Consider the following 12,412-nt stretch of genomic DNA (forward strand, 5'->3'; position numbering starts at 1 on the left):
TCTCTAGAATCTTTTCCGTTTAATTTTTAAAAGAATTTCCTGTATGACTTCCGTATTATGTATGTGAGTCTTCTTACTGCTTGTAAAAATGTAAATTTGCAAGGATGTTAACTGGTACCTTGTAACCCAGCAGACAGCCTCTGCTCAGTAATTTAAAAGTACGGTATTGAAACTGTAATTCAAAGTGAACTGTTACTGAAACATCCACTCTATTTTCCCCTAATCTGGGTAGCAGCTTGAACGCTGACTTGTTCCGGTGCGTGGGTTATGTTACCGTGGGTTCTGATTATCTGTGCTGTAAATAAAACATAGCTGGGGCAGAAAAAAGACATTTTAGACATATTATCTTTAAGGTTATTTCCCTTGTGGTGCATTCAGTAAGTTTCCTTATTTTACATTCTGTGTATGATAAGGTGTGCGTCCACAGGGAAACGAGGGATAAAAATCAGGCTGTTGGTTCTAGATAATCCGGCATCCTTGGCTGTTTTGCTGGACCGTGTCTCCAAAGCCCGTAATGTTTTGATCTCTGGCGGTCACTGTAGCTTAGTATTTTACTTGTAACCCTTTATTCCCCTTTTTCAAACAAGCAGAATGACTTTTCTCACCTTTCAGATATTATTCTTTTAGGAGTTTGTCCCTGTGTCTGGAGAGAGCTCTTCTTATAGCGCCTTTACAAGGCTGAAACGCGAGCGGAGCCGAGCAGCCGGGCTGTGCCTTTCCCGAGCTGTGCCGAGGGCAGGTTCCTTGCGAGCGGCCCAGCTTCGCGTGGCGGCGCTCTGCCTTGCAGGGTGTTCCTCGCGGTCGTGCTGCTCAAGGTGAGTGCAGCCGACCTGCTGCCGTGCTGCCCTGGCTTCGGGCTAAACGGCGGTTGCTGGTGACATCATGACACAGAGATACCTGAGCCAGCTGCACGTGAGCTGGTTTGTGTCCCAGTAACAGCGCCACGACTGTACGGTTAGGCTAACTTACTCTTCTGTGACATCAGCGTAGGAAGGCGGTTTTCCCCCGTCACGCTTTATAGACAATTAAGAGAAGACATTCTGCAAAGGGTTTCAGTTTCTTTCTTTTCACTTTCTGCTAATACCCTTGCTGATGTAAGGCAAGTGATTATTACAGTTTTTAATCCATGGTTTATATAAAGATCTTTGCATCTCAGAAATGTTGATCTGTCTCTTTTTGTCTTAGAGGGAATAACCTAATAGCTTTTAAAGCCATTTTAGCTTTATGTTTAGTTACTTTCTGCAAAAGTCGAGCCGAATAATCCCACGCGATAACTTCTCTATCCCACCTGTATGTTCTGTTGGAGCTTTGTGACAGAAATCATGACGACATGTAAACATGTAAACAGATAAAAATGTATGCCAATAACATAGACTTCGTTTTTGTCTTTTCCCATGTACTTTTCCTCTCCATTCTGCTGCTCACTCCATGAAAGCTTTTTGAACTGAGTCTGTAAATGTATTACTTACTGCATCAGAGATGGAGTTATAGGAGCTCAGATTCACGTCGTTGCATCTCATTCTCGAGGGAGCTAAGGGAGAAGGAGGCCACGTGAACTTTTGAAATTATTTATCTGTTAAGCAATAATCTGATGGCTGGGCATGAAAGTACACCGTTCAGGGGAGAACGTTCATAATCATTTCATGATTAATCAGATTCATGGGAAAATACTTCCAGCTTTACCAGTAATAAGTTCAAATGCAGCATTTCAGTCAGAAAGGTGGATTTCATCATCTGGGCTTTAGTAAACCAAATTAAACGAGGCCTATCATCATGGTGGCTTCAGAAACATTTTTTTGGCAGAACGCTTGTCCTTTTCTTTCTTTCTTTATATCAAGCGGGCTTTCCGCATTTCTAAGTGATAAAAAATTGCAAGTTATGTTGCCAAGGCTGTAGATAACCATCTTCATCTGAGCTAGGTTCCTTTTACAGGACATGATTTGTAAGAAAGGAGGAGAAATAGGCCGTTGTAACGTGTGATTCCCCGTGTCCTGAAGTAGATTTCTGAAGCAGGCCGCGTGAATGCCTGTTTCTTTCACACTTCCGTAAGGAGAGCTTGGGAACGTAGATGCAGATATGATAGATGCATAAAGTTCAGTGAGGTTTACCTTTTCTGATGCAAGTATTTTCTAAATCATTGACCGTTTTAAGAAAAGCACCTAACTAAACCGCATCCCTGTGCATTGGTATTTTATGCTTTACATAAGAAATTTGTAGTAAATGAGTAGCTGCATACGGGTTTGGGTTGTTTCCATGTGATTTTTGATTTATCCTCATTTTAGAATTCAGCCTGTTAATTTGTTCTGAAATTGTGTAGAGAATGGTTTCAAGTGAAAGAAAAACCCAGTAGTTTTAATGTAGCAAGATGGAAACTTCTAGCTATTGCTGCTATTTGAACAGCGTAAATTTAGCCTGATACCTGAGCTGGGAACATGCATAGTCTTCCTGGGTTTTTTTGTTTTGTTTCTCTTTATTTTGATATTGCCTGGATAAGTATCTGTTCCCTCTTATCGAACTCCTGAGTTTTATCTAAATAGTAGCGCATCCGTTTTACTGGTCAGGGATAACATAGGCGAGAAGGAGATTTGAAACGGGACGCGAGAACTGCTGAAGTCACGGCTGCGTAGGACTCCATGTTAACCCTCGTGGCCCCATACATGCTGCGTGCAGAAAGGAAATGGATATTTGTGGTAAAAGAGTTCTTGGATCACACAAATAGTTTCTTAAAACTACCCACTGGGAGCTTTCAGGAGGCAGTAAATGAAACGAACCATCAGGTAGTGTGTTGTTGCCTTCCACTGACGTCCTTTGTTGGCTGCAGCATTAAATGCCACTCACCTAGGTGACCTGAGAATCGACAGCGGTCGTTCTTGCCAACTGGAGTCATCAAAAAATAAATTGTCATAACTTCCCACTTACTGTTCTTTCCCTGCCCTGCCCATATCCTGTGAACTCGGCCGGGGAAGAATGGTGAGTCCTGACCTGTACAGAATGGAGCTTGCTACCGAAACAAAATACTTCTGAAGAAATTTAGCAGCCTAGTGAATTAGTCTCTGTATCTTACCAGTAACCTATATAAGTAATTAGTAGCGTGCATTTTTAAAGCCTAGTTTATCTGAAGATCTTGGGACATAACCAGCAATACAGGAAGGTATCTTTTTACGGTGTTGTTGTGGACTTATAAATATAGCATTCTCTATTTTTGATAGCTAGTGATTTTTAAATACTGTGATGGGTGACTGCAAAGCCAAAAGCGCTCTTAAAGTTTAATCAAAAAATGAGCCTTGATATCATAATCAAAATGATTTTTATATGAGGATATAACGTTATGCAGGAGAGCTCTGCCCGGAACGTTCCTTTTACGGTAACTGAATTGGCAGGCGTGGTCAAGGGGCAGACGAAAAATCTTCAGCTGCGCACACGTGTGATCCTGGCCATTTCTGCCTGCCTTGTGAAGTCTTGGTTCTTGTTTGTGGTAGGTTTATTGTGTTCCCAAAGCTCTCATTTTTTATGTTCTTTGAACTTCCTATAGCAGTTCTGTTTCACTGTTAAGATGGCTCCAGAAGTGAATTAATAATCTTAGCAGGTCTACGCCACAGCCATATTGACTGCCTGTCTTTGCTCCAGTGGCTTGTCATATTTATTAGATAACTGCCTTTGTAATTACGGCCCTCTCTCAGGAACCCGAAATCCTTCAGGCGGAGGGTAGAATAAAATCCAGGTCTCTGGCATTGTGGATAAGTGTGCTGATCATCACGCTTTGGTATAGGAAGATGGCAGCGGCCATGTCATGTGCTGAACGCAATGGGTTGGGTTCTAATTATACTAAAAAGAATTGAGCTGTATTGGTAACTTGTCTAGTTACTTTCCTTAAATCTTTATTATTTTACAATAAAGATTTTATCCTGATCACCAATTTTAAATGCGTAAGGGCTGGAAGCTTTATTTTGAATGAATGAATTTTTAAAATTTATAATTCACCAAATACACACTAAAACCAGAATTGTCAGCATTACAAAACAATCTTCTGTCTGATAAGTATGGTTTTAATTGATTGATATTCTGTAGCACACTATATGCTTTACAAAAGTAAGTCTTGATAGTGAGCATTTGCTCTGATAATCAATGTTGTCTATTGAGTAAAGGAATTATGAGTTAATTAAAGAGAGGAAATTCATCAGTTGCAATGGTGTTTTCATGTTTTCCAAGACTAACATTGTGAGTTCGGCTCTGCGGAAGGACTTGGCATGTCTTAAGTATGTTAGCAGGCATACTGTAACGAGAATGAGTTAATACGTTAAACAAAGCAAGACAACCATTAAGTGGGTCGTGTAAGCAATTTTCAAACCTGTGCTATAGAAGCTGTTATATGAAATGTCATTATGTGTTCCTACCTCCTTGTCCCATCCTTGAGAATTTTTCCTCAGTTATCTGAAATGAGTTAGAATCCATAATTACTTCCAGGTAGCCGGTGTTGATACAAGCATAAGTTTTACAGATTTTTCTCAAGTGAAGGGATTATGCCGCTGTAATATACTGCATCTTTCTGTGGAAGAGCTAATGCTGTCCATGGTAATTTGCATAAAATACATATTTAAACATACCTATATGCGTTTTAATTAGTTTTTCTTGGTGTTGATACAGCTGAATTGAACAGTCAGCGAGTAATTTCTCTCCAGAGCTCAAAAGGACGCGCTAAGAGAAGGAGGAAGTGAGCTACTGAAGTCGTAGGAGGTATTTCCATTGGCAAGTGGGTTCCAGTGAACCTTTTGCCATGGATAGTATGTTGTAGTATTTTCTCAATTACTTGAACTTGTTTTTGGAGCTTAGAGGGCGCTGCCGCAGATAGTAACGCTGGGTCTCTGATAGCCCATGCTGTGTTAAGTGATACTGAAGACAAAACATGGAGCTGTATGATAGGAATGTTTTTCAGTCCTTTAGTAGCGGTACAAAAGCAGGACGACAGACAGCGTGTTCCCTCAATGGGCACTTTCTAACAATAAAATTGAATTGGGGACATACCTTTTCACGTTGAGCACTGACTTAGGCCTTACAAATTCTGAACAGTCGAAATACATTAAAATCAGCTCTGTCACAACAGTACAAGTCATACTTGTGCATGTTTATGAAAGAGAATTGAAAATTGTCCATCTGGGCTGTTTCTAACTGGTTTTTTTTTTTAGATAAGTGATTCACCTGGATTTATGAGCACACCCTTGCATATTATTGAAGCGTCTGTGGAAAAGGCAAATATCATAGTGGGATTTATAAACTAAAAGTATGCTCACAGTTAGTTTTCCTTTTTACACAGCATTGGTAAGGTTTTAAGTTTGAGTTATCTGTTTGGGTTTGGAATTGGGGGGGTGGGGGGGAAGAGCACATGGTAGAGGTCAGTGGAGAGGAAAAAGAATAAGATGTGGAAAATGTTATCTGTGAAGAAAAACCTAAAGGCTTGGTGGTGTTTAACCTAAAAAGAAGACTGAAGGGAGATAGTGGTCTCGGCTTAAAGTGCTGTTGCAAAGAGGACAGGTGAGAACAACGTGCAATTCATTCAGATAGCATCAGGAAGGAGTCACATTATGCAAGACACACAAAAAATTGTGAAAGACTGGAATAAATTACATTGGAGGTTGTAGAGTCTGTTACGGGGTTCTTCAGAAGCAGGTGAGACATCTCTTAGGAATAGTGTAGATGCAACCTCTGAAAGCTGGTGGATCTTATAGCTCTTGCTGTAGTGATTTGACTGTACACTTGCACTTGAACTGCTGTTCTGTAATATATGTTTCTGAAAATGTTGCTTCAGAATTGAAGAGTGCATTAACACCTTTTTACATAACAAACGCGAGCATGAGTTTATGTTGTATAAAAGTGGTATTAGAGCTTTAAATACTGAGATGACTTTCTGCTTATTTTACAGATTTGCTTACAATCAAATTCATGACCATGGGGGATATGAAGACCCCAGACTTTGATGACCTTCTTGCAGCCTTTGACATACCAGACATGGTAGATCCAAAAGCAGCTATTGAGTCTGGACATGATGATCATGAAAGCCACATAAAACAAAATGCTCACGCAGATGAAGATTCTCATGCGCCATCATCATCTGATGTTGGTGTGAGCGTCATTGTGAAAAACGTGCGTACTATTGATTCTTCTGAAGGAGTGGACAAGGATGGCCACCATTCCACAGGCAATGGCTTGCATAATGGTTTTCTAACATCATCAGCTCTTGATAGCTACAGTAAAGATGAAGGGAAGTGTCTCAAAGACGATGGGTGTGCTTCTGAGACTACATTGAAAGACTCGGCTTTCAATCAGTTTAGCCCAATCTCTAGTGCTGAAGAATTTGATGATGATGAAAAAATTGAGGTAGATGATCCTCCGGATAAAGAAGAGATGCGTGGAAATTTCAGGGCAAATGTCTTGACGGGATCTGTATCTCAGCAGGAATATGAGAAACTAAAGACACTTGGAGGGGAGAACTTGATTAAAGCTGGAATCCCAGTTTCAAGTAATATGGATAAAAGTAAAGTTGGTAAACGAGAGACAGAGACAAACTCTGTGAATTTAAGTGTCTATGAGCCTTTTAAACCTCGAAAGGTAGAGGACAAATTGTTGAAAGACAGTTCTGACAAGCTACTTGAAAACAGGGTACTTGATGGAAAACTGAGTGCTGAAAAAAGTGAAGCAAATCTTGCTAGCATTTCACAGTCCAAAGCCAAGTCATCAGCAAAGCTTTCTTCGTGCATTGCTGCAATTGCAGCACTGAGTGCTAAAAAGGCAGCTACAGACACCGGTAAGGATTTACAGTCTAATTCTGGAGAGTCTTCTCCATTACCAAAAGACATGAGTGAAAGTCCCCGGGCTATTGAAAAATCACCTGAACCTCAGAGTCTCATTGATGGTGCTAAAAAACCATCTCTCAAACAACCTGATAGTCCCAGGAGTGTATCAAGTGAAAACAGTAGCAAAGGGTCTCCATCTTCTCCTGCAGGGTCGACACCAGCAATTCCTAAAGTTCGAATAAAAACCATCAAGACTTCCTCTGGGGAGATCAAGAGAACTGTTACTAGAGTGTTGCCAGAAGTTGATTTGGACTCTGGTAAAAAGCTAGAGCAGACTGCTTCTATGGTAACTTCCATGACATCTCTCCTGTCCTCATCAACTTCTGCTGCTGTTCTTTCTTCCCCTCCCAGAGCTCCTCTCCAGTCCGCGGTTGTCACCAATGCAGTTGCGTCTGCAGAACTTGCACCGAAACAGGTCACTATCAAACCTGTGGCTACTGCCTTTCTCCCAGTTTCAGCGGTTAAAACAGCAGGATCACAAGTTATTAATTTGAAGCTTGCTAACAATACCACAGTGAAAGCCACTGTAATATCTGCTGCTTCAGTGCAGAGTGCCAGTAGCGCCATTATAAAGGCTGCCAACGCTATACAGCAGCAGACTGTTGTGGTGCCAGCATCAAGCCTTGCCAGTGCTAAACTTGTGCCAAAGACGGTCCATCTTGCCAACCTTAATCTTCTGCCTCAAGGTGCTCAAACCACCTCTGAACTCCGTCAAGTGCTAACAAAACCTCAGCAACAAATAAAGCAGGCAATAATTTCCGCAGCAGCTACTCAGCCTTCTAAAAAAGTGTCTCGAGTCCAGGTGGTGTCATCTCTACAGAGTTCTGTAGTGGAAGCATTCAATAAGGTGCTGAGCAGTGTCAATCCTGTCCCAGTTTACATCCCAAACCTCAGCCCCCCTGCCAATGCCGGCATAACGTTACCAACTCGAGGTTACAAGTGTTTGGAGTGCGGCGACTCGTTTGCTCTCGAGAAGAGCCTGACCCAGCACTATGACAGGAGGAGTGTGCGAATTGAAGTGACGTGTAATCATTGTACAAAGAATTTAGTTTTCTACAATAAGTGCAGTCTTCTTTCGCATGCTCGTGGACACAAGGAAAAAGGAGTTGTAATGCAGTGTTCCCACTTGATTTTGAAACCAGTCCCAGCAGATCAAATGATAGCATCTCCTTCAAGCAATACTGCCACATCCTCTCTGCTTCAAAGCCCTGTGGGAGTTGGCACGCATACTGTAACAAAGATACAGTCTGGCATAACCGGGACAGTAATATCAGCCCCAGCGAGTACACCTATCATTCCAGCTATGCCACTAGACGAAGATCCTTCAAAACTTTGTAGACATAGTCTAAAGTGTTTGGAGTGTAATGAAGTTTTCCAAGATGAGACATCGCTTGCTACACATTTCCAGCAGGCTGCAGACACAAGTGGACAAGTAGAGTATCATACGTTTAAATTCCAATGTTTCATCTATAAGCCTAGGGGACTTTGGATGTTTTTTCTTTCATATAGATGTTAATTGTCTGAACCTCCATGATTAAAATTATAAACTAAAACCACAAAAAGTCTTGCAAGCACTTACATAGCGAATGTCAACATTTTTTAAATTAAGAGTTTTCTTAGAATTTTTTTTAGGCCCTGAAGTCTAAAATTTACACTGATGCATATTTTTAATTAAGATTGAACATCAGCTCTTGCAGCTGAACTTTATAATATTGAAGTTAATAACGGTCTTTAGTAAGAATTTTTAATGGTTTGTTCTGTGCTTTGGAATTTGAATATACAGTGGAATCCGCTTAATTGGCACCCTCATTAACAGCACACCTATTTAATCTGAATGATAGTTTTAAGTGATTCATTCTTGATTTGACTTTTAATTTCTATTATTTTTATACAGCACCATACATGAGCTAGGCATTTCTGCTGTAGCTACAGGGACTCCAGGCAAGGAATAAATGGCACACTGATCCTATGGAAAGGATATGCATGCTGTTTTCTGCAGGTCCTTCTTAAATAGAAGTGAAAAGTGGTGTTCACTAGCATGCATTTCTTGCTGTGTGACCGTTTGTTTATTTGTTTTGGCTGTCTTTTCCCCTTGACGATTGCTAATGAGTTAAACTTACTTTGATAAAGAATTTCAAAATGGTTTGTATGCTGCCTAATCTGAAAGAAATACATCTTTCAATAAAAATAAATATTAATCAGTGTGCAATTTATTTTATTATCCTGTCAGAGCTAAGATCGTTAATTAAACGGTATACTTGGATTTATTTCCACTGGGGCGTGCCAATTAAAAGGGATTCTGACGTATTTCAAAGCATTCAGTTGAGCTAGACGTTGCAGCTTCTTGCTCGGTGGGAAGCTGAAAGCCTGCCAACGTGCTCAGGCCGGTCAGGAGAGGGGACGTCCCAGAAGTATTCTTGGAAACGTCCCAGCAGGGAGCAGGACGACCGTTTCCTCTAGTCCAGGAGGAAGACCACTGGTTAGTAGAAGTGCAGACAGTTTTCTGCGCTTCTGCGGAGCCTTGAGGCGGACACGTTGTGCCAGCGCCGCGCGTAGTCACGTGTCTAAAGAGCTTTGGAAGTGGAGTAACGCTGGCCGTGTCCGTGGTGTGCCTCTGCCTCGGCTCCTGCTTCGCCAGCTGGCTGGCAGATCCAGGCTGAAGTAGCCGGGGCTCACAGTGAAATGCCGTGTGAGTGAACCGCTGTTTGGAAAACTATAGATAACGCCTTCATAAAGACAGTTTGTTTAAGCTTTGTGTCGGAAAGAAGTTAGTGCAATATATTCCATCCTTAGAGCTCGCTGCAGTTTTAAACGGTTTCTGACGGCTGGCCGTGAACACGTTCTGCGCCAACACCCAGGTTGCTTGATACCCAGTAGTTGGTTTTTTAGCCAACTCCTATCCGGGTGTGTTAGATTGGTTTTTTTTTTTTTGTAATAGGTCCATAATTTTCATGTGTGTTATGATAAGGTCCAGTTGTCCATGTGAAAACCCTGTCACGCTTGTCACTGTAAAAACAACTACTTAAGACGGCAGTCCGAAAGCAGAGAGTTTACAGGGCAGAGCAAGCGGAGGAGGCAGACAAATGCAGTGAGAATAGGCTGGGACGACGAGGTAAGGACAAAGTGAACAAAACTGAACAGAGAAGCACAAAGATAAAAAGTGCTGTGCTAGCTTTCTGGCGGGGGGTTGTTGGTGGGGCTCCCCCCGGCCCGGCCCCGGCCCCGGCCCCGGCCCCAGTGTGGATAGGTAAACTCGCCGGGTTTGTAGGAACCGCTTTTGCCCTTTCCTCCTACCACTTCCTTGTGCTTTTGCCCTGTTGCTGCTTTTTTTATTCTGTATGCATGTCCTTTTAGATGTCCTTTACCCCGGTGACTTACTATGGGAAGGGAAGTGAGAGCTTCACAGACTGCCAGAACGTGGCAGCGAGGAGGTAGGAGGGGAAGTGCGGAGACGCGGGTCCTGCTGTTTAAGGGAGGAGAGTTTGTGAGCGTCCGGAGAAAGGCTGCGCTGCCGCTGCCTACCAATGTGTCTTTATCTCGTACTGGATGCTTACAGTCTTTTAAGAGTTGAAGTGTCCACAAAGCCTTAATATCTGCTAATTAGGCCAAAGATTTCCAGATTGGGGGGGGGGGGAAGCACCAGGTTGCTGCAAAGCACTCAGGGAGGGGAAGCAACTTTCATGTTGTTTCATTTTAAAAGACCTCTGCTAATAAATACAGTTGTGAATGTTCTGAAACTCCTTTGTTGCAATATCCTTTTAAAAATGAATTACATTTTTTTCTTTGTCCTTTTCACATGTCAAGAATCAGTTTTCACTTCTGTACTGCTGTTTTTTATGTCATGTTACCTACTGTAGTGTTGTAGCCATAGCAAAACGCCCATCATGGAAGCAGGTTAACTGAGCAGTTGCTTTAGTGAGAGCCGTACATCCTACTTTCCTGCCAAGCTATCATTTTGTCCCATCGTCAGTCAGCATAAGCATTGCTATGAGAATACTGTTTGCTGAAGAAAGACTCTGGATAGGCGCTTTATTAATAAACGTTTCAATATTTTTTCCTTCTATGTTACTTCTCAGCTTGAAGGAGAAGCACTTTCTTTGATTTCTCTTGTGATTCTTAGTGCTTCACACTGGCTTTTTGTTGTAAAACTGCCGTTATTTTGCGGGGAAGGAGGCTGGAAGGTTAGATAAAATCGAGGGGTTTATTTGGGGAGGAAGGAAGGAAGAGATACATTTTTTGATTTTGCAGACAAATAGTAGAAAATATAGCTAGGTGTTATTTGCAGCAGCTCACCGTTCTTCCTAGTGCCCTCCAAATTGTTCTTGAGAGAGCCATTGCATAGAGTTTGGTGACTTCGTTGAGTCTAAGCAGTAAGTAGCTGTTACTTTCTTGTTCTTTTTAAGCTCTTGTAAAGGTAGAATGTTTTCTTTAAAATAAACAACATTAAAACAGCCCTAGCAGCTGAAAGATGTCCCCTACAAAATTATTACCTTTTTGTAATATCTGCCATAAAAATAATGATAACGAATGCTCAGATACTGCAAAATAATTTTACTTGTGTTAATAGTCTTATTGAAAGGACTGGACCTGCTCACTGACAGGTTTCGTTGGCTGAAGCCTCACCTACTTCTTAGGGGAGAAAAAGCAGTGGACCTGGGCTAATTCATACTGCTGTTAGTCTTATTTGCAGGTATAAGGGTATATCTCATAGAGCCTACCTAGCTCATTTCCCTTCATATTCATAATTCTTGTATATCTTTGTTTTCCACTTCCACTATTTGTTTTCTTCTAACCCTCTTTTTTCTGGCACTTGGACTTTAAATGGAGGCAGGTGATGATTTTCATAAATTCACTGTTTTATTTTGGTCTGGGTCGGAATGAGAGAACTGGAAGTTAATGCCACGTAAAGCCCAAAATGGTAAGCCAAAGTGCTGAATTGTAGGATTTCACAGTAGATTGCTCTTGTTCTCCTGTAATCAGTTACAAATAAACATTTTACTCTACTTGTCGAAGTAGCAAGCGGGTGACCTTAACGAATAGTTTCATTTTGTGTCAGTCTGAATTACGAGCCCTGTGGATGGATCTTGCAGACTGCTAGTTGCAAACCTGGCTGGGGTTGGCATGGCGTTCGGCCTTTCTGCGGCATAGCATCCAGGTTTTGTTTGTGGTGCTGGCGACCCCTACGTTTCTGTTGTTAGAATAAGGCGTTTTGTTTTGCCCTTTTCTTAGGTAATGAAAGAGCGCTCCAGATTCTCCAGTATTGTCTTACTGCTTATTAATTCATAGGTGGCAAAAGATAAATTATGGCAATGGTACTGAAGCCAAATAGATGTGGTAAGCGCATTTTAAATGGAGTTATGGTTAGTGAGGCTTTTGCCCTTAAGCCTGTGCTGAACACCAAGTTAACACCACAAACCAGGTCTGTTTAGTGTTGAAAATCATGAGTCAGTGCTTCAGGCCATAGTTGTTTGGTCAATTGAGGATAAATATTTGGCATTTCAAAGTGAATATTATATGTGTGTGAGCACAGTCTCGGACTTGGACTGTGTCACAAAGGCTCTAAT

At 41.6% G+C, this 12,412-nt stretch overlaps 1 protein-coding gene across 8 annotated transcripts in view; it reads left to right on the top strand.

Moving 5' to 3' along the window:
* The window catches only part of LOC104139381 (zinc finger protein 532), an 85,229-nt gene that overhangs the window by 41,232 nt on the left and 31,585 nt on the right, over nt 1-12,412 (top strand). For 7 of the 8 annotated variants that reach the window (XM_068928062.1, XM_068928063.1, XM_068928059.1 and 4 more), the window contains one exon: nt 5,918-8,280. In XM_068928062.1, the coding sequence (XP_068784163.1) occupies nt 5,938-8,280 (2,343 nt within the window). In that variant the 5' untranslated portion in view covers nt 5,918-5,937. Of the gene's footprint in view, nt 1-5,183; nt 5,317-5,917; nt 8,281-12,412 lie in introns of all 8 variants that reach the window. The other variant, XM_068928060.1, reaches the window with a different exon arrangement.

Source organism: Struthio camelus, chromosome Z (assembly GCF_040807025.1).
Source record: "Struthio camelus isolate bStrCam1 chromosome Z, bStrCam1.hap1, whole genome shotgun sequence".
NCBI lineage: Eukaryota > Metazoa > Chordata > Aves > Struthioniformes > Struthionidae > Struthio > Struthio camelus.